The 22,773-nt window shown below is 50.2% G+C and overlaps 1 protein-coding gene across 1 annotated transcript in view; it reads right to left on the reverse strand.

The window, feature by feature from the left end:
• LOC144151370 (uncharacterized) overlaps positions 1 to 20,482 on the reverse strand; it is a 56,806-nt gene extending 36,324 nt beyond the window's left edge. The window contains exons 1-6 of the mRNA XM_077682403.1: positions 20,371 to 20,482; positions 16,083 to 16,223; positions 2,253 to 2,348; positions 2,052 to 2,179; positions 1,820 to 1,924; positions 217 to 341 (exon numbers count right to left, since the gene is read on the reverse strand). Coding sequence (XP_077538529.1) covers positions 217 to 341; positions 1,820 to 1,924; positions 2,052 to 2,179; positions 2,253 to 2,334 — 440 coding nt within the window. The 5' untranslated portion in view covers positions 2,335 to 2,348; positions 16,083 to 16,223; positions 20,371 to 20,482. The remainder of the gene's footprint in view (positions 1 to 216; positions 342 to 1,819; positions 1,925 to 2,051; positions 2,180 to 2,252; positions 2,349 to 16,082; positions 16,224 to 20,370) is intronic.
• Positions 20,483 to 22,773: the final 2,291 nt, after the last annotated feature.

Below are 22,773 nucleotides of genomic sequence, written 5' to 3' on the forward strand. Positions count from 1 at the left end.
GAAGAAGAAGAAGAAGAAGAAGAAAGAAAAAGGAAAAGAACAAGTAAAAGAAAAAGAAAACGGAAAACGAAAAGAAGAATAAGAAGACGAAGAAGATGAAGAAGAAGAAGAAGAAGAAGAAGAAGAAGAAGAAGAAGAAGAAGAAGAAAATCAAAGACCAAAAGTTTTACAGAAACACTTATATAGGAATTCTTGATTACAGACAACTGCCCTAACCTGTACTCTCCGAAGTACTGGAACAAGCAGCCATTTGCTATCCCGCACGGCCCATGAAAGTTTCCAGTGCACCCCAAAAGACAGCATCTGATAGTAGCGCCCGTCCTGTGGCAAAACTTGCAGACCTGCGCATATGAATCAAAGGTGAAGCAGTGGGTAAGGAAATTCGCAAGACCTGTCGAGCAGGCTCACTATTTTGCTAAATGAAAATAAAATAAAATGCGAGAAAGCGGCATCTGACCTTTGGATCCTCCGATGAAAAAAAAAACGATTTAAACGCGTAAACATTCGTGAACTCAGTGAGGAGTCCTGTCTATGTATAATGCTCCCTGTATCACACTATTAATGAAAGTGCTAATATTTAACTGTCCCATCACGTTCATATTTTGGTATAGGACCGCTCATGTTACCCCTAAGCAGGCAATACATTGTATTCCCACCAATGCATTTGTGGAAAGAAGTCTAGCCTATGGTGCTGGGGAACACTACACAGAACAAATCTGAAGAAAGGAGGAAACACACGTCAGAGTAGTGTGCTTCGTCTCTTCTGCAGCTTCATTTTGTGCAATGTTCGATAGCACCATGAACACTTCACGTATACCTACGGAGCACTATATAACGAGCCCCTTTAGAGTTAGCAACCAACATTCCCACCTTCCCGCTCGAGTTATACGTGACGTCTTTAGAGGTATTTAATAAAAGGTATCAGAGCTCACGGAAGACCGCTCACATTGCCCCTGAAGAATCTCTTCGCAGCAACGAACTTGTGTAAAATGGTGAAGCTAACGTTAAAGCAGTTTGGCGTACGTACTGGAGATATTTCATACCTCCAATACATGTATTTATTGCCTCCAATACATGACGTACTAGCCCCCGGGCCGGCTAGCTAGTCCCTCATGCTTCGTGACTATATCCGCGCTACACTGACAAGCGCAGCGTCGTTTGCGACGGAGCTATTTAAAACGCTTAAACTTATTAACTAGGCATTTCACATGGCAACCAGTCGTGTACAGGTTGCCTTTGCGACTCCCATACTGCACGTTCAAGATAAAATTGACCAAGGTGAAATTTCGCAGGACTTGGTCTTTAAAGGGACCCTGTAACACTTTTTTCAACTTCTTTTGAAATCCTAAATGCTTGCAGAACGTAGTCACCCAACACACCCAGCACTTAGATTAGGGTGTCGCGAAGAACCTCAGCCAAAAATTTCTGCTCTATGCCCATCATAGAACTTGTAAATTCACTCAAAATATTTTTTTCTTCTCTTTTCCGGTCTTGACGGTCTTCGACGGCTCGAATTATGTCACTGAGGTCATGTAGCGGGTGTTGGCCGGTTTTCTTTCAGTTGCAGCAATGAACGATTTTCGATAGCTACTTAAAAAAGAAAGTCTCAAAAACAAAGCAGATATGGAAGGCGTATCTGGAGCGACGAGCAAATCACGCAGTGCATCTCCATGCTGGCGATAACTGTGGCCTCCGCAATGGTTCTAGACGCGAAGGAAAGAGTGAAAGCGCTTATCGAAAGTGTGGCAGGGTCTCTTTAATCTCCGCACGCCCGCAATACGAGGCGTACTAAACTTTTCTTAGAATCCCGCTCACTCACCGAACTGACAGCCATTTGAAGCGCAGCCAAAACTTGAGCTGGGTTGAGGCCAAGCAGGGGTCTGTTGTTGGCCAGCCCCCTCCGAGGAAGTGAGCTTGTGAATAGCTGCAAAAAAGGAAAGGAGGGGAGAGGAGGAGGGGGGGGGGGAGACCAAAAAACCCCAGACTTCAAAAAACGTTTGTCATTTCAGCGTCCACGCATGTCCACAGCACGCGCGCGACGGCATGCTCACCAAGCAGAAACGGTGCGCGTGCAAGCCCTGCAAACCCGAGGTCGTCAGCAGCTCGCCGATGGCGTCTTGGCCCCTCGGTGTCCCGCAGAACGCGCATAAGGGTTCTAGCGGGGCGCCTGCGTTGTTAACTATCGCTCGCTGGTTAGCTCGCTTGATAATTGCTCCTCTCACTATCCCGTTAACGCCAGCATATATACTCACTCAGAGTCGCCGCCCCGGAATCGCTCCCCGGCCCGATTCTTGTCCTGGTCCCCCTCGGCGGCATGGCTAAAAACGGCGGCATCCAAGTGAGGTAACCTGTATAGGGTAAGAACGCTTTGCTGGGCGAGTTGGTTCAGAATTTAACGTAAAAAGACGGGGACAAACAGCGACACGTATATGGGACGAGCCGTCGTCCCGTTCCGTCTATGATAGGCGTGACGAGCCCAATAGACTGGACGGGTCCAGCGCTAAACGCCCGAGTAGAATGGACGGGACCAGAGTTCAAAACGCCCAACTAGACGGACGAGACCAGGATTAAACGCGTTAAAGCAGTCAGAACTCGGGAGCCTCTACGACGCTCGTGCTAAACGCGTTTAAAAACGCGTTTTAATGCCCAATAGACGCGTCTATTGGGCATTTGATTCTCGTTAAGTATCGGAGGCGAGTGGAGTGCCATTTACTGGCCAAAATTGGCCACCGCGCGCTATTTAGGGCGAGCGTACTACGTGTGCATGGCCATATCGCATAGCGCGACCTCTAAATGGGAGATTCCCTTGACAAGCTTACCTGTTTCCATGCTAGCGCGTTCGCCGATATGCGACAGTATGTAGGGGGGTCGTAGAAGACGCGTGCCGTTTCAGTCTAACCAAATCGTGACCACGGTAAACTGTACTCTGTTGTTGCCCTCGCTGTAGGAACACTGCGAACATACCAGGCCGCGGTGATGGTGCAAGAAAAACGCCTGATACCCACACAGGGGGATTGGCCAGGAAAGGGGCATTAAACGACATGTAAAGAGAACGCCTTAAAAATTACTCCTACCTCCCCTCGCGGGAACCCCTGTGTGGATGCGACGCATAGGGGGTTCCGTTGTTGTTTCCGTTAGGTTGATTCTCCCATCGCGTGAAACGTGCCGTGAACCCCCTGCCGCGGCTATGACGCAACGTTGCGCCGCTATGACGCAACACAATCCAACACAATCCACTTTAATCCAATCCAATCCAAATCCAAGCCAAGACAATCCACTCCAATCGAATCCAATCCAATGCCCCTCGCGAGAGAGTGTTCGCTATCGGAGAGGAGAGGGGGTGAGCGGCGGAGAGCGCAGCTCGCGCGGCGACGAGAATGGGGGAGGGGTGTGGACGGACAACAACGCCGTATGGAGGGACAAGGCGAGTGAATGAGATGCCGTCGCATCTAAAATAGGACCCCAAGGAAACACAAACAAACAATAAACTACACGAAAATATAGGATAAAGAAGTAGAAGGTAAACATGTAGAAAGTAAAAGTAGACACAAAAGGTAGACAGAAAATTCGTTCTTATCAATGCTCTGATCAGGAGGAGCCACATTCCAACTGCGCAACAATTTAAACAGGTCCGATAGTGCGCAGTTATGATCATAACAGCACAGCGACGAGGATTACGACGGTGAGCCTAATTCGAGCCTGTGTTTCTGCGACAGGTCGCTTGAATTTATTAGGAATCTTAATTCTTGAGTAATTCGGGATTTCGTAGCAGTCCACGTTACTTCATTTAACGCCCCAATTTCTTCTCCGAAATATAAAATAAAACCAATATTAAGCATACCAACTTAGCAGTGGCGTAGTCAACGCTTTATCCCTGGTTAACCCTCCCTTGACGGTACATCCCAAACACTTTAGGGCATCATCATCATGACCATGAGGTAGTCTTACAGGATGTGGCGGAGGTCCAGGATTTGGTTCCTGCCATCTTGTTTTTATTTCAAATATTGGCAGCGAAAAAATGAAAACGCAGTCAGAAGTGATTAAGTCATTAACCTCCTCTTCCACTGATTACGCTCCGCTCGTGTTCTTCGCCCACCTTTATGAACCCATGTCAACAGGCTGAAACGCGATCGGCAACAGCGTGATTTAAATCACTGTAATTTCTCGGCATTTTACACATATTCACGCATAGAATTCGCCGACTGAACGCAATTTTCAACAAAAAAAAATTGTTCTTGAAACAAAAGACGCTTTAATCTGATAATGTGAACGGTGGCGAAGAAGAAGAAACACATTTATTTGGGAGCACAGTTAGTTGACGATGGTGGCCGCCGTTTTGGCGGGCCCGGACGACCAGTGAAGCTTGAGCCTCCTGATCTGGGCAGCGCAACGCCTTCTCCCACTGCTCACATGTGGTTATTAAAGACGATAGTATTTCTTGGGCTACTTAAACCCAGAAATTTTGGTCTGTCTGTATGTCTGTCTGTCTGTCCGTCTGTCTGTCTGTGACTCGATTCAGCCACCCGGCCAAAGCAAAACAATGCCTGCGCAATAGTCTTATATAGTCACAGCTAAATCTACCCGTCTATGTCCGGTGTAATGTTCATACTTGTCAACATTGTTGAAGAAGAACAAGACATCACGCAAATATGAGACAACAAATCAATACAGAAGTGATATTGGCAGTGTTCCTTTATAAAAAAATCAAACATGCTTGACTTCTGCGAAATTAAATACTTCATCAACTCCAGAAAAAGAATTCACTCCGCCGTCGCCTGCCGTCGCCAGCGCCACTATAGCTTCTGGCGCAGTTTTAAGAAATCAACCGGCAACAGTTACGCAAGGTTCCAACAGATAGGTTCCACGTTCTGCTTGCAACGCACGTGGAGTAGGGAAACGCGGTTCTATAAACTTTGAAGTAGGGCGCCTCGATTAACGCACGTCTTCGCCGTACGGCAGCGTTCGCATCGAGACACCCGGTTTGGAGCAGTAAAACGCGGGAAATTTAAAATGATTTAAGCAAACCTTTGGCGTCTTTACCTTGGGAGGAGCGCGACGCAAGAGGAACAACATCAGAGGTGAGCGGGAAAGCAAAGGGAGGCATTTACTTCGCAAAAGCCGATAAAGACTATCGTCTTTTGACGGCATTTGCAACGAAAGGAGCAGATACGCGGCCAATTTTTTTCGGATAGGGATCTCTCAGGCACCCCCACATGAGGTGCTGGAGGGTACCGAGGGACTGGCAGGCTATACAGTTAGGTGAAGGGTATACGATTGACTGAATTAGGTGTAGTTTAGCGGTATTGGGGAATGTGTTCGTTTGTAACAGATGCCATGTGTGTTCTTGATGGTTGGCGAGTTGTGTGTGTGCCGGGGGGTAGACACGGCGAGAGAGGCGGTAATGGGTGGCAATTTAATTTTATATTATCATCCGGTCTCTAGCGGATCTGGCGCCATGGTAGGGGAATGAACTGGGCCCGGCTCGGATGGTAGGTTCTCGAGCCATACTGTGGGCAACTTCATTCCCCTCCAGGCCAGCGTGCGCCGGAGCCCAGATGATTTCTACGGGGGACGATGGGGGCACTTGTTGGAGAATTTTGAGTGCCTCAGGCGAAATAAAGCCGAAGGCGAAATTTTTAACTGCCGTTTTAGAATGAAACAGACAGACAGGGCGTGTAGTGCCTTGCATTCGCACAACAATGCATAATTGGCGAAGTTTACACATTTATTCGTAATAAGATTTACTCGTTAAAAAATTGTGCTATCAAAAGCCAGAAGTAAACTAAAGAAATCAAAAAAGGTTTGTCGTTACACCACCCTCACGCGATTGATATACTCTGTATAAAAAAACCGGAGCAGCTTGAACTAGTGGTGCAAGACTGGAGAAACAGCAGCGCTGGCGGACTCTCTCCCTTCGTCGGAGGCCCGGCTGTTGCATCTCCCATGCATTTCCGAACGTGCCACTGAAGGTTCTCCAAGACTGGAAGGCCCGGATTGTTTTGTCCGCAGCCTTTCATACTTTTCCCAAAGTGGACCGCATTAACACGCGCTAGGATTGGATTGGAGTAAACTTTATTTTTGCCTGCAGATCGGCGTTTCTGCGCGCCGTGACGCGGGCCCGACGTCGTCCTAGGGGTTAGCTGTTACTCGGTCCGAGCCATCCGCTCGCCGTTGCCGGCTCGCGAGTCTTGAGCCTTTCGAGCGCCCTCGCGAACTGCTGGATGGCCCAGATTTGATGTTCGCGGTCGTAGCTCTTCGCGGCTTCTCCCAGCCGCGACGGGATGGTTCTCGATGCCGCTTCCTCCGGTTGTTCGGAGCAGTCCCACAGGATGTGGTATACTGATCGGCCGTTCCCCTATACGGCTGGAATTTGCGGCAACCGGGTTCGTGAACTCGGCGTCTGTAGCGCGAACTCTTCGGCGTCAGTGCTCCCCACGTCAGGCGACAGGACCGACCCCTGTGGGGTACCTCTGTCTCCGAACTCTTCAACCTGGCCCTCCTGCCCCTGCCCGAACTACTCATCAGATCGAAGGCGTGGGCCACGCGTTCTATCCGACACGGTGTGGACGAACCGCTCTGGGTCCGATGCCTGGGCGGAAGAAGCCCTGCATTGAGCGGCAACGACCCTCCACGAAGGCCTGCGGGCCTGAGCTGCGCTCAATAGAAATCGGAGCTGCTCATGGTACAGCCCGGAAGACCAAATAAAGAGCCGCCGCCGAACGCGATTAGCCCCATCGATGGCACAGAGATCAAGCCAACGCAGCAGATCCGGATACTGGGCCTTCTGTTGCGGACCGACGGCAAGGCTCACGAAATCAAGACAACATCAGAAGAAATACTGAGCATTATCGGGAGAGTCCCATACCGGAACAGAGGCATCAAAGAAGACGCACTGCGCCTGGTGCAGGCGTTCGTCGTGTCACGCGTAACGTACTCTGCCCCGTACCTCCAGCTTACGAAGGCGAACCGTGAGACGCTGAACACGACGATAAGGAAAGCAGTCACGCTCGCCATGGGCATGCCAATCTACTCGTCCATACAAAAGCTGCTGGACATGGGCGCCCACAACACGGCGGAAGAGCTGGTAGAAGCACACCTATCCAACCAGAGAATGAGGTTGAGCCGGACAGATCACGGCCGGGCCGTCCTATGGAAGATAGGATGGCAAATCGAACAGCAACCGACAATGGAGACGCTTCCCATCCACAACGTGGAGAGACATCATTAAGACCAAGCCCTTTCCCCGGAACATGCAGCCGGGGAGGTATGACGAGAGACGCTCTGCGCGGGCCAAGGCACTGGCTCGACAGCTGGAAGACGGCCCCGAGGTTCTCTACGCGGACGCCTCGCTTCCCAAGCAGGGCACCAGAGCAACGGCAGTCGTCACCACCACCGACAGGGTGGTCACCGGCGCATCGATACGGACGACGAATCCAGCCGAAGCAGAAGTGGCCGTGGCCCTCGCACTCGCACAACCGGGAGTGAAGACCGTGCTCACAGACTCCAAGACCGCCTACGCAAACTACCGCAAGGGAAGATCTCTCCCACGGCACTAACAATTCTCGCCAAACGCAAATCACCGGGACGGGCCGTCGAGCTCGTGTGGGTCCCGGCTCACTACTCGCAGGGGGAAAGGCAACGCACTCGCCGACCACTATGCCCGAGAACTGTCAATCCGGCCGAGGACGAGCCAGAACTACCGCACTCCGTGACGAGTTACAAAGACATCACCCAAATGTGCAGAAGTGGCAGATGTAGGCTTCCCGGTCCGCATCCGCAACTTAGCCGAAGGCAGCAAACAATTTTGCGACGCACGCAAGCGGGGTCGCTAGCGCATCCCGTGCTCTTACAAGACGTTCCCAGCAGAGCATGACACTTCATGCCCGTTTCGCACACGGTCCGAAGGCACTCTAGCACACGTCCTTGGCGAGTGCACTAAGCTCAAGAACCCCCCACCATCCCTACCTTCCACCCTGCCCAACCCCAACCACCTAGAGCGATGGGAGACCTTGTTGTCCGGCCCCGACCTACCGACCCAGCTCACGCTAGCGGCTAGAGGCCAGGAGCTGCCGGGCACGTATGGGACCTAAGAAGGTTCCACCCCGTCTGGTGCCTGTGTGCACTAACCTTTACTAAAAGCTCAATGAAAGTTGGTTCTCTCTCTCACTTTCTCTCTCTCTCTTTCTCTCTCTCTCTCACGCACGTGAACTGGCGTGTGGAAGAGCACGCGAGATATCACGCCACGAGCGCTTGGCAGAGTGTTCTCGTAGCTTGCCAACGTCGGACGCTTCCCGCGAAGCGCACGGTCGCAAGCTCTAGGTCTTTTTTCTTGATATTTTTTTCTGGTAATTAGTGCCAAAATTTTGTGCGGCAAGAATGTACCGTCTGCACACGACACTCAAGGGCTACTTCTCTCACCTATACCCCGACACGTCACTCCGCGAGTGGTAGAGGCTGCGCGGTACTGAGTAACCACGGGAATAAGACGGACAGCCGCAACCTTTAACACGGCGGAGTGCTTCAAGAGCAAGCGGTCCGCTTGAAGAGCGCAGAATACGAGACGCGTTAATGGAGCCTGCTCTTTTCGACGCCGACATAGGTAGACAAAACTCGACAAAGCGAAGCTCAGTGATATGTCTGCAGGAACGACTCCTGGCCCGCCACGCCGAGCTCTCAAAGACCACCAATGACCTTGAAGACGCACTTTAAACAGACGAATATGATGTTGAACTGCGAGCTTACAGCGAGATGCAGCGGAATACAACGGCCAGGCCTAAAAGACGGTGTCTGAAATCCACTGCAGGACTGCCATCCAGGAACTAGCTTCTCAAAACGCCCTCCAAACGTTGTCGTTGGCTAACGTCGTCGGTCGTCGGCTAACGTGCGCCGTTCAGAGATGGAAAAGTGCCGTTTACCAGTGGCCGTCGACTGCCCCAGCTGGACATTCCTGTCTCCAGCTGAGCATCAAAAACTTAAAAAGAGAACAGTGGAAGCTGACAGAGAAACACAGTAGACTGGACGAGCGCTCACTCGTCAGTGTATACTGCGTTTCTCTGTCATCGTCCATTGCGCTCTTAGTAATTTTTGATGCCATGAACCAACTCGCTCAAACAAAGCATTAAGTTTCGCTGAGCAGTTCGAGCAAACCACCGATAGAGCGCTCTTACGTCAACCTCAAAGATTCGCTATACTTACGTCGTTACCTCACGGGTAAGGCTTCCGCCGCTATTGCTGGATTACTCTACTCAAAGTCTTGTTATGCGAACGCCGAGATGTCCTCAAACAGTGGACGGGGTAACAAAAAGAATCCTCCGTCCGTAATTCCGCCAATGTACGGTCCTCACTGAGCTGTTGACGCATTATGGGCAGCTCGTTGCGGTTGGCTCAGGCCGACAAAATCCAACGGGAATTAAAAAGGGATTGTAGGCTTGCAGAAGGAGCTATTTTCGCTTACGTGTAATGCCTATTCATTTTACAACAGTAATAATGGTGGGGTAAGCAACGGCATTTACCAAAAGTACACGTAAACACAGAAATATCAGTGCGTACTACACGCACTATGCTTGTTTTAGCTGCACAGCAGTCTGGCGCTTCGGGGTTGTTTCACCCGACACAAGATGATTGGCGTAAGCCACACGGTCTTACGTACGTGACCCAGTTTGTCGAGCACCCCCAACGTTTCAGGAAACAATTACTTCCGACCGCAACAAAAATAAGCCAGGTGCAAATACGGTTAGAAAGAAAGCAAAGGCAGACAGCGGTCCTAGCAGTATTTATCGTAGCGTCATCTGGGAGGGCGAACGGTAAACGGGGCAACAAAACACGTTTCGCCGCTGCAGCTCTAGTCAACATACCTACGATGCTTCAAGTACTTGCCCTGGATACGTCATCGCTGACGTCACGAAACACACGATTTAGCGGCATAACTAAAATTCTGGCTTAAGCTGTTTATTTTTTAGTGAATAAAGCATCGTTTGCTGCCGGGCAAGCTCTGGAGGCACTATAAATCACCCAGTCTTTCGAATAAAACGAACTTATATTTTGTCTCCATGGTCCCTTTCAAGGAAAAAAATCACCCGACATTTTGCTTACAATGCACACATGGGCCGCAGATAGATATCATGCGCAACAGAAAGGAATGGGTTTGAAGTAAAACAAACAATTAAAAAGAAAAAAAAAACGGCGCCTGCAGAATTAGCACCTGGAGTGGAATCTTGAGTTGTGTCCGTTTCGAAAATGTCCATATCGCGTTCGTTTCAGTCGTGACGTAGTTCTTGCGGGGCCTCTGATAACTGGATGTGGTGCGTCCCATCCAGTCGTCTGCTTTCAGCCAATCGGGGCGTGCTTCGAGTGGACAGCTTGAAACGGACATTAAGTATAGAAAACACGGAGAATTCCGCCCCCGGTACATGCGATTGCTACCTGGTAAAGGAAACCTTTTTACTACGACACCAGCCGGCTCGTGTATGTTTAAAGGGGCCATGCAGACAAAACACAAGTTTGGTTCATTCGATATATTGCCTCGTTAGGATCACACTGACACTACTTTTAACGCAAAGTTCGCTCAGATAAGCTATATGATTAGGAAAAAATCGAATGGCCATGCGACCCACTAGCTCATTTCCCGCAACAGAACCTATACGTTGTCCGATGCCCAGTTGTGCGATTGGCTGAGGCCGGAAAAAGCAAGCGCAAATTAGGCAGGGCTTATGAGCTTGCCGAACGAGCTATTTGCGCTTAAATGTAATGAATATTAGTTTTACAGCAGTAAGAATGGTGCGGTAAACAATGAAAGTTACAAAAATACACGTAAGCATAGAAGTACCGATAAGCAATACTGTTAGTACCGGGCGCACTATGCTTGCTTTAGCTGGACAACAGTCCGCCGCTCTGGAATTGTCTTACCCGACACTGGCCGATTGGCGTAAGCCACGTTGTCTTACGTGACCTTGTTTGTCGAGGACCCCATGTTTCACGCTACTGTAACAAAAACGAGTCAGCTGCAATAACGGTGAAAAACAAAGCAACGGCGAACAACGGTCCGTGGATGAGTATGGTAGCGCCACCTGGAAGGACTGACGGCAAGCAAGGCTGCAGAGCCGAATGACGCAGTGGAAGTTCGTTTGGATACACGCACCTATGACTTCATTGTATACGTCACGAAAACACACGATTTGGCGGGAGAAACGAAATTTAAATCGATTAATTTCTCAGTGAGTGCGGCATCATTGCTACAGGACAACCGCTGGGGGCGCTATAAAACAAGAAATCTATCGAATAAAACAAACTTTAACGCCTTTAACGCCTCAGGGCAGATCGAGAAGCCCCGTGGAATGTAAAAAAATTGGCGTAGCATGCACCAGTGGTACAAGGCTGCAGAAATATTAGAGCTGGGGTCGACGTATGGCTTCTCTCCCCAGTGACAGCGGATTTCAGGAGAGAGGGAACAGCAGTGCGAAGCCGTTTTGGACGGCACTATAAAGCAAAGAGCATTAAAGAATGTAGTGTTTTAGTCAGTAGCAATAGTCATCATCCCTTTCATCCTCTTCCGACGGCACGGCCGCGTAGAATAAAATCTTCTTGTATCGCGTCCTTGCCCCGGTAGACATCCACTTCTTCGTCAGTTCGTCCAGAGGACGTCTCCACGTGTGGATTGTGAAGGGATGGCTTGGCAGATTCATCGTCGTCTTCGGCGCACCGGTCGCTACACGATGTTACGAATCAGCGCGCCGCTGTGCTTCAAGCTTCGTGCAGTGCTCTGCTGCTTTGTGGTGGAGCCTCCACTGCGTGCGCCTTCCCAGTGTGCGCTGGTGTCGGTGACTCAGGCTTGCAGCGACAACCAAGGGATCCCAACACGCCGCTACATGCCTGGGAAAGGCCGGATCGCTGGCGCCTCGCTGTCTGCGCTATTTAAACTTCGGCGGCGGCAACGCGACGTGTAGAGACACGGACGCGGACACCGTTGCGGAGACCTCCTCTCTCCCCTTTCTCGGACTCGGCGTGCGCCATTGTCTGCACCAAGTTGTGTGCGTCTGCACCATGTCACGCTGTTTGCAAAAACTAGAGGGAACGCTTGCTCGACCGTTAGCGCTTGGGTATAAATAAGAGCACCCCCCCCCCTTCCCCCCCAAAGCACGTAAGTTCATTCCTGTTGAAGCAGTAAATCAATGCAGAGTCCTATACTGCAACCTCGCCCGTCGGGACATTGTTCCTGTCTTGCTTCGGCTCATCTCTCGCCATGCAGTAAACCATTTAAGTTTGCCTTCGGCTTCTGGTCATCTTCAAAGCAGCAATCTTTGCTGGCCGCTCGCTTCACCACGCTACCACACGCATGCCGGAGGCGACGGAGCTCGGCTCGGGGACGTCTTCCCGAATGCAACGACGACGACGACGACGATGACGAAGGCGGTAACTCCTCATGTGGTGTAAGCTCACGAGCAAGCCCAGATCAAGCCCAGACTCCTTGACTTTATCCGCGAAGCGAAATTTTTCATTTTCATCTAATCACCATCACCTCATAATCCCATATATATGCACTGTGGCAAAATAAACGTTCATAAAAAAAAAAGCCCAGATGGCGCTGGGCGGCCGCCGCGAGGCACGCGCTCATTTCGGTCGGTATTTTTTTTTTTAAAGCCACTGCGCGAAGGTCGTGCCCGGAGCCTCACGACGGGGACGCCACGGGTCGCCGTGAGGCACGGCTCCTGTCGGGGCTTCCTGTCTATGCCGGACAGATTTGTGTCGACCTAAACAGCTCTGCTGTTAAAAACCTGGTCCGTGTCTGGGCGCGTCAGCAACATATATGTTCTGTGCTATCATAGAAAACGTAAGTGACGCTTCACTGTATACCGGGCCGAATCTAGGCCGTCAGGATGGCCCGGCCCGACCGCAGCATTATTATTTCGGCAGGGGTCCGGCCCGGGCGCGGCTGCAATGCAAGTAGGATGGCCGAAGGCCAGCCCGCGTGCCGGGCAGGGTTCAAGTTTTCGGGTATGCCGAGCTCGCGCGTTTCTCTAGGGTAGGCCGCTGCCGCAAGAACAATTCGAGCCGGCTTGAGAGCTAGGTGAAGGTACCGGCGGGGATAAACAGGGGGCTCCTGGCGATGGCTAGCGAGCGGAACTGGCTTCGGAGGGGGCTGTCAAGTTCGACAGCAGACAAACAAAAGGTCCACCTAGGCTTCCGCCTTCACTTGCTTACAGGTCCTAAGTACCGCTCGTAATTTTGGTCCCCAAACGCCTTTAACATTAAGTTTCAGCCAAATACTCCACCAGGGTGGCCAGACAGACCCTGTTGTGGTGAGGAGAAGCGGACAACGCACCTGGCAAGTGTGATGATGCAGAGCAAGCCCGGGTTAGAGTGCGTATGAACGCAACAATAACCTGTCATCCTGTTCGACGTATTTATTGTCTGTTCCTTCGAGTGGGACTAACATTTTTTTTTCTTCTTTCCCAGCTACCCCGGCAATTTGACTTCAGTTTTGCCGTGCCTGAGGATGCCGCAAAGGTAGCGACCGGCCCGGCCCGTCCCACGCTTTTCCCCTTCCAGCGACGCCTGCCCTCGTGACGCGGAGGCCGGGGGAGTGTGGACAGCTTGCCGGAACCAGTCTTTCTCCTCGCGGGCCACCGCATGCGCACTTCGCGGCTGCTGGAAGCGGACAGCGTCGCTTCTCCGTTCTCTTTCCTCTCTGTTTTACCGCTGGCCATGTGTGCTGGTGTACAAAGGTCGCCTGCTCGATGCCTTTCATGTCTCCTCCCACCCCGCCACACGCACGGGCAGGGATTTATACACCCCCCCCTAACAGCCCCCCCCCCCCCAACACCCCCCCAGAAGGACTTCGACACCCCCCAAAAAGAATCCACAACCACAAGCGCCCTGCCTAAGGATTTATACAACACCCCCCAGAACATCCCACCGACACCCCCCCAAAATCGAAATTCTGCATAAACCCCTGCGCACGGGGCGAGAAACCACTGGTGAAACATGTTCCGCCACCTTTCGGAGTCCAAGGATAACGTAATGCGACAGTCGCAGGGTTCTTTAGGAGTCCAAAGTGAGGGGAAACACTTTATTAAAGACGAGAGGCCATGAGGCCCTGCGGGAAAATGAGGATGGGAAGGAGGAGGAGAAAGGGAAAGGTCACAATTCACACAATGTACACAGTTCTAGTCTTGGGGTCCAATTCACAAAAGGCACAGTTCACTCAGTCGGTGGCAATGTCGCTGTTGACATTGGACGTGGATGAGTATCGTCAGTCCGAGACAGTCTGTACGACCGCTACACCAGTTTCTAGAGGCCGTCCAATTTAACAAGAACGACAATTACGTCAGTTTTGTTCAATTACACTCCACGCACGCACGCGCAAAAAAAAAAAAAAAGGGATAGCTAGAATTAGCCCACGCCTCACTATTGGGACAAGCAAGCCTCCCTTAGTACAGCGTACTAAAATAGGTGTGTCGCAGAGCAAGGGTACAGTGTACTAAAAGAGAGGTGTGAGGTGTGTCGCAGGGCGGACAAACCAATGGAGAGCGCGGGTCCCTTTTGCAATGAAAAGAAATGTATGGAGCGCAGGCGTTCTCCAGCGACGTTCCTGTTGCAGCCAGCGCCACCTAGAAGTTTTTAAACCAAACTCAACATTCATTTGAGGCGTTTTATAAAACATTAGGGCATAAAATGAAAAAAAAGTCTTTTTAGAGCAATGAATAAGGATGAATTTAACAAACAAGACTTGTGAAGTCGCCTGGTAGGCAACGGCCACCAGGGGCGCTGCTTACAACAGGAGTTCCTCAGTAGAAATTTTCATCGCAAACAGTCGGCCCCGAACGACACACCTCTCTGTTCTAGTGTACCCCTGGTTAGTAATTGGGATGATGATGATGATGGTGATGATGCTTCGTGACGCACAACCCCAGGACGAATTTTTTCTTGGAGTCAGGTGAAGCCCCCGTTACAACGAAATCGCTTTATTCAAAAGCTCACCCTATTCGAAGTGTTGCACAATGCCCGCTGCAATGCACAGAGCAAACCATGCCCGCTTTTAATGAAGTATTCCTTATAACGAAGACAGTTTTCTCTCCTTGAGACTCCGTTTTATCGAGGCTTTACTGTATACGTAGTACCTCGCCACTATCATTGCTCTGCCCAGAATGACGAGACGTTGAGTTCGGAAGGTGAAGCCAGAGGTACCTCCAGGACTTCAATTTACAACGGTGTTTATAATAAAGCGTGGGAGGTTACTACTCATTTTACAGCGCACTGCTTGTCTTTCCATTTAATATCTTAGCAAAATTATTCACTGGAAGGATAGAACAAAAGACCAGACATACATATTTTCAAGACGATACTGTAATAAACCAAGAATCGCTTTCTGACCCATGCCGACGTGTTGCACTCACCCACCAGCCGTATCATCATCAACAACAACAAAAAGACATTTCAGTAACTGCAAACGAAAACAAAAGTCTGGTTGGTGCTTCGGACTTATATTTCCACTGCACATAGTATCAACGATGGAAGTAGGAGCTGGCGATAATTTCCGCCATTTTTTTTAATACCGCGTATACAGTAAAGCCTAGTTGCAAGGAAATCGTTTTATTCCACATATTGCTGTATTGGAAATGTTTATGGTCCCCACTGCCTCGCATACAGAGTAAGCCACACCATTATAGCGAAATATCGCTTGTAACGAAGCCAGCTTAATGGCCCCAAGACTTCGTTATAATAGTGTTTACTGCCCTTTAGGGGGGCGGAGGAGTTGTCAATGGTTGTTATTCATTTAGTCCGCCCCTCCCTGACGGAACTCATTCACACATCAATAATCAGCTGTTTGTCGTCTATTACGAGCGCTGCCGGCGGCGCGCATTAGGCTAACAGGCGTTTCCTCGCGCCGATCTTGAAAGGTCTGGCGGCGGCGGGCGAACGACCTCAGGTAACCGCGCTTGCCCTTGACAGTGAATGAGAAGAAGAACGACGCCGCTGGTCGGTCAGGCCAAGGGAGGAAAGGAGGCCTTCCCTTCCGCCCTCGTTATTACCACGACCGCGCCGTGGTTGAAAGGAAGTGCGCGCTCGGAACTGGGTTAGCTTACCAATGTGCCGCCGCGCAGCGACGCCTCCCCCTCCTTCCCGCGTTCGTTCTCGGCTGTTGCGTCCGAGGTGACGGAAGAGCAGTGGGTCGGCGTGAGCGGAGGAGAATGGCGCTGTTTCTTGCCGCCAGTTGCGCCCCCGATCTGCAATTGAAAGTAGCCGGAACACCCCGGCGCGAGTTAATGCGATCGCGCGATATTCCGATTGCTGCGGCGAGAGAAATGTGCGCGGTAAGAAATGCCGGCAGGCCCGCCGATGTACGTACGCCTTTCTTATCCGTTGGTTTCATCAAGTTCTTTTCACCCACTCATCGTAATCAATATTCATCACCATCATCATTTCACTGCAAGGCAAAACGCGATATTCTGCTCCGAGGTATAGAGGTACTATCTTGATCACAGTTAGGGTGAACACGGGAGCGCGTGTCATTCCGTGCGCGGGAGCCGCCTGTCGGAGTTCCGGGCAACTTCGCACGCATGCGCAGTTCGTATGCAACGAGGCTATGTGATGCGCGTGCAAAGTTACCCGGAACGCCGACAGGCGGCTCCCGCGCACGGAATGACACGCGCTCCCGTGTTCACCCTAACTGTGATCAAGATAGTACTAGCCCGGCAGTTCCCGTGCGATGCAGGTGAATCACACGTGTTGGTATGCTGCTCTCCGCCTCTAAATTGACCTAGAAGATACCAAACCACCCTTATTTACGAAAAGAATCCGTAGAAGTGAGCCAAAAGAACATGTTACGGTAAAAATAATCACGGGTCGTCGAGAAAAAAAAAATAATTGCCGGTGCTCCAACCCGCGCCGTTGGCTCCCAGCGATTCTGCCCCTAGGCGTCTTAGGTCGAACGGCAGGGTTCTTTTTAGAAGCTGTTGAAAAGAATAGGAATGTTTCAAGCGAACAACTGGATGGCGCTGCGTGCTCACAGGAACTATTTTTGACCAGAGATAGGCCGCCAAAGTGTTACGGTTTCTTTACATAAAAAGCGTGGACACGCAGTGGAGGAGACGAACCAGAAGGCTCAGGACAAATTATATGAGACATAGTAGCGCAAGGGAACGGTCCAAGGAAATAAAAAATGAAGTGAAAGAATCAGAGACAACAACTTGGAAAAAAAGGACGGACGCAAAGAAGTCCTTAGATATCTACAGAATCGGGAAGCGGGAGATCACGAGGGAAAAGTTCTTTGATAATACCAAAAGGAGTGCATCACTTTTTGAAGACCGGACGTGTCGCTTGGGGACAAAAACGCTTATCCCCGAGCCGGTACAGGAAGAACTGCGCGCAGGTTGCGGCAGGGAGCCAGAAACCATGCGACATATTGTGACAAAGTGCGAAAGAATCCGTCCAGTCCTGAGTGAGAAAGACATCCAGCTTCCGGAAGCCCTTTGCTTTAAGGTTGACGGAAAAGTGAATCGGATGCAGTAGAGGTTGGTGCAAAAAGGGGTGGTGCATTTACTAACAGAAATCCTACCCAGTTACTTGTCCCAGCATCCACTAGGTACTTATACTTTTTTAAGTGCAATGCACTTCTTAAGCGACCCTGAACCAGCGTCCACCGGTGATGTCCGCGCACGTGGAGATGGGCGCGCGCAGCCTGGCCGCTGACATAGCACATACCCACGTGGGGGATTGGCCAGGAATCTCCTCGTCTTCCTTGGCAACGGGGGGAGATGGGCGCGCGCAGCCTGGCCGCTGACATGGCACATACCCACGCGGGGGATTGGCCAAGAATCGGGCGTGAGAAGGGCTAATGCACCCGCTTAAAGGAGTACTGACACGAAATTTCAAAGCTGAGATCCGCTCTAGCAATCAAGTACAACGACAACACAAATAGGTGTCTGTGAATAAATGCATCTTTTTTTCTTTGTAGTTGTGTGTGTGTGTGTGTGTGTGTGATCTCTCTTTCGCGAACATTACCGAACCGCGCAAATTCAACTCGTGCATTCGCACTTTCACATTCTTCCCCTCGGGGAAATGCGGGGAGTTTTTACTAGCTGCACATTCATAACCTAGTAAGAAGCTACGCGCGAGAATGCGAATCGGCTGAGCGCGAAGCACGTCATAGAAACATATTCAACACGCACATGTCACACTAACTGAGTAAGACAACCAAGGGGAGCGTGTATAACTTAGCTACCTCGCACATACATCAGCTCTTGCTTTTATACCCTGCAGCGGAAAGTCGTCTGATAGAGTCGGTGGGCTTGACGCGAAAATAAAATATTTTAGCGAAAGCTTTAGAATTACGCATTTTAATGTGAGCGCATACAAACCAGCAAGTGAATTTGCAAAAACCTTTTAATCGTGAGGTGGAGTGGGAAAACGGCTGTAGTTATTGTATTCAATAACTCATGTAATTTAAGCAGCAGTTGCTAAGTTCATGGTCTCGACTATTAACGATACCACTTAGGGTGCATACTTAGTGCAGGACCTACGTACCGTTCTGTGGGTAGTTAAGTTCGTAAGGAGTTAGTAAACACAACCTGCTACAACCTTTTCACTACCCTTTTTAAGAGTGTAGTAGACGGCCAGGAGCCTATATAGCCTTTCCTGTCCCTAAAAGTTAAATACTATCAATTTTTTCCTGCTGCCATTTTATTTGTTCACAAGGTTCTTTTTTTTATATTCTCTGTCTTCCAGCTACGCTAACACAGCGACTGTTAAGCGATTTTCTCTTCTGAAAGACGCGTTTGTATTTACCCCTCTCATCCTTGTTCTTTTACTGTTCACTTGATGCGAATACCGGATATTTTCTTTTAATCATGTTGTACTGTAGTTTGAAGCGTTCTGTGTATCTGGCAGCATTAAGAACCATATCCGCTGCTCTAAAGATACGCGAAAACGTCTTCACGTGAAGCTTTTCGATTTGCCCAGCAATTTACGACATAATTATCGCGCTTTGTGTTTCTAACCGAAATTTTCCCGGACAATCTGGAAGGGATGCGATGCAGCATTACTTCATTAGTAGCGGCAAAAACGCAACAACGGTACCTGTGCACAAAACCTACATATACTTTATGCCCATCAATGCATGTTCGTTCTTTTGTGTTGTTGTTTTTTCAACGGGCAAGAGATCATATGTGTGCCTTTGGGCGTTAATTACTTTACAATCACAGGGCGGTCAATCATGTCCCAATTCCAACCTGAGAGTGGCACTAAGTTCAGGTGTTCTCATTTCATCACGGCAAACATCTTCCCAGACATCTTTCGTAATCGAATAAAAAATGTGCAGTCCCTTAAACGGCTCGTAATTTACAAATTAAATGCGGTAATCTCCAGCGGAATATATCAATGTAGCGCGCATTTTATCACGCCGGCATCAGAGCACAGCGTTCGAAAAACCTAGCAGACGACAGCAGCCAACGCCCAGCCGACTGGCGCCCGTGGCCGACACGACTACGACTACGGCGCAATTCAGCGCTCAACCTTCTCCACTCTTCCCCTCTCGCCACGACGTAAGAAATATCCCTGTAGTACCGACACCACCTCAACAAACGTGACCTAGGTTACGAGGCACGCGTTGAGTTTGGAGGTGTTGGCGTCTTGGTATCCACAAAGGAACGCTGATGGGACGTCGTTCCCCGCATGCTAAAGAACGCGTTCTGATGCTTCTGTACGTTTGCAAAATAAAAACGAGCGAGTCCGCAACGACTAATCGCGTTAGCTACAAAGTGTAAACGTCATTCGACTGGATTACAAGTATGTCGCACGTCTAAAATCGAGAGTGTTTAGTGCGCAAATACATTGCTTCCATTCAACGGGGTGATTATTATTCAATAAAAACAGCCACAAAGCTCGTTCCCGCGTAAACTCCGTAAAACCAATTACACCGCGCTTTCCCTCTATTATGAATCTACAACCTTGTAAAATTGGATCATGCTGTGTGCGTAAGAAATGACTTTAATCACAGTTTTAATAAGACAGCGTTCGTTCCGCGTTTTATGGTCGTCGCGCTATTGCATAGCCTCCTGAGGAACAGGCTGTGGTTATTCCTAAATTATGGCGCCGATGTAAACTGAAAGGTCATAGCGGACAAACAGCCCAGGTATGTAAGCTTCTTTTTTCTAAGCACACGCTTCTATTAAATTATTTTACGAAGGTATTACTTCTTTATCAGTTTTTCGTTACCTCTGAACGGCCGCAAGAAGTACTTGTGTGACTAACCCTAACCCGTAAGCAAAACTAGTTTACTCTAGCAAAACGACTACATTCTGCTTAAAAAATAAAGCTGATTACCGGGCGCACACTACTGGCAGCAACCCGGTGCGATGTGCAAAGCTGACTTACCTGTCACAATGTGAAAACTTCTACGGTAAACAACGTAAACAAGATAAGCGACGTTACAGTATAAACACGACCGGGCAAGTAGACGCAGCGTGACGCAACTTGCGGGGTAGCAGCCTACCCAGCCTACCGAAGCAAGCGCCCTCAGCACCCTCAGCGTTTATCGCCTGCAACATGAAGGAAAGAAGCCTGCACATAGAGTTTCATACTAATATATTAGTATGAAACTCTATGAGCCTGCAACCCAAAATTGGATTGGATTGGATTGGGAAGCGCTACAATATTATTGAAGTGAGACTGCGAGACTGGTGTGTGGGCGGTGGTAGGCGACGACACCGCCTTTGGCGTCGTCTGCCATAGAGTTTCTCACTATAGCTACAGTGGCTAGAATAGGCCACTGTACTATAGCTGAGAAACTATGTCGTCTGCTACCCTCCCGAAACTTGTCGCGGGGCTTGAGTAGAAACATTTCCCGTCTGCTGGTGCTCCATGGGGCTGATTTATACTTTGTAGACGTCTTGTTCTTTTGGGGCGCTGGCGTTATGCATGCCAAATTTGTGAAGTATCGCCGCGTAAGTGCTTGCATTTCGGAATGGTTTGCAGAATGGTACCCTGCGTACGCCACTGCTGGGAGGTGTGCGAAGCGGCTCGGGTGCGTTCCCTGCGCTGTGCGATTCGTTGCTCGTTGACGAGATCCGTAGTTGGTGTTCGTGGATTGGCTCTGTGTAGGCGCAGCCAGTGTTCATGGCCTCGTCAGAATTCTTCACCGAACATCGCTTGCGTAGACGCCAGAATGGCGAGTCCCTTTGGTGAGGTTCTGTGGGCAGATAGTGCCCCGTTTTGCGTGCGTCGTCTGGATGGTGCGCGTGCCGGCGTGCGTGATGCTTTCTTCTGGCGGTATCGCTCGCTCCGTGCCATGGGCAGTCCCCGGCCGGTCAAAAAATGTGGTCACCACGTTCGACGCTTGACGCTGGTACGCCGCAGAAAAGTCTGCGGCAGGTCAGGTACCATTTACTAGTCCCGTTCTTTGTACTTCTGTTCCTTCCGTCCTGTTCCTGCGCTATTTTTTTTTTCTCTTTGGGTTAGACACCATGTGCTTCGCATAGTGATGTTGTGCCTTGTGTACCGTTCACTCGCTGACCTCCCGTGACTGGTCAATCCGCTGATCGTTGCGACATCGAAATCCTCCTTGTTTTGTAACTGCGCGAATGAACAGAAAGCCTTGAGTTTTTTCGGGCGCATCTCGACTCGCAAACAGGGTGACACCTAGCCGTTTTTCGGCGATGCGTCGTTCTCTCGCTCTCCGCGTGAGGCCATTCTACACGGTGAGAATTTACGTGCGAATTCGCTGCCGCGGCGCCGCTCGTGTGGCAAAACGATCGGTCTTCGTTTCTGCGGCAAATTGCCAAATGTTTGAAACGGCCAAACTTAATAATTCCTTGAGATGAGGGAGGCAAGCAGACACTGTGGTTGATTCCTCTATCATAAGAAGCGGTAAAATACGAAAGTGAAATGTGTAGCGAAATCTCCAGTTGAGCCTGATTAGCGGGTCGGCGGCTGTCCTATGGGTGTGCTTGGCGAGCGACGTCCTGCTGACGGGTCACTTTGGCAAGTGTGTACTGGCGTCATTTCCGTGATGGATATGACTTCAGTGAAATCTTCGTGTGTCCCGGAATAAAACACTTTCGTGTTAAAAAAGCAGTGCGAACAGATTAACTAGCTCCCGCTAACCCCCCCCCCCCCTCCCCCCTCCTAATGTGATGTACAATATGACACGTTCAAGTTTTGGGCAGCGTACAGGGAAAACATCCTGTGAACATCGCTTGGCATTAGGCAACTCGCCGCCGCATCGAAAATAGATCGTTTCTCCACACGAGTGGCGCGGCAGCATGCATGGCTTAGCGGAGGACTCCTCTCCTAAGCGTTGACTCGAGGCGCGAGCGTGCTCATCTGGGAGCGGAAGGCTCGCCGGCGCGTTCACCCGAAGCCCGGGGGGCGCGCCAAAGCAAGCTTTGGCGGGCTTGTACCTTACGCCCTCTTAACTTAGTGCCTGGAAGCACAAAAAAACTTAAAATAAACGTCACGTGCGCTATCTAAGTTCAGCCTGTTGTCTTGTGGAGATAAATGGAAACCCGAGCTCTAGTCGAGAACCTCTTTTTTATACGTTATTGTCCGACGGACGACGTTAGACAAGTGAGTAGAAGACCTTAGACGAGCGGGAAAGGGTGCCGACCCACAGCAAGGTGTAGTCGTGAGCCGACGATGAAGGCCAAGGTTGAAACCGAAGGCCGACGAGCTGCTATGTTAGCTGTTAACTGACAGCTTGACTCCTCCTATAGTCATCGTCGATCGGAGAGCAGTTTGGGAACAGTTCGGTCTTCCTTCTATCCGCCAGAGAGCGTACAC

The sequence above is a fragment of the Haemaphysalis longicornis genome, unplaced genomic scaffold (assembly GCF_048455015.1).
Source record: "Haemaphysalis longicornis isolate Haplotype H1 unplaced genomic scaffold, Haemaphysalis longicornis Haplotype H1 scaffold_9, whole genome shotgun sequence".
Classification (NCBI taxonomy): Eukaryota; Metazoa; Arthropoda; class Arachnida; order Ixodida; family Ixodidae; genus Haemaphysalis; species Haemaphysalis longicornis.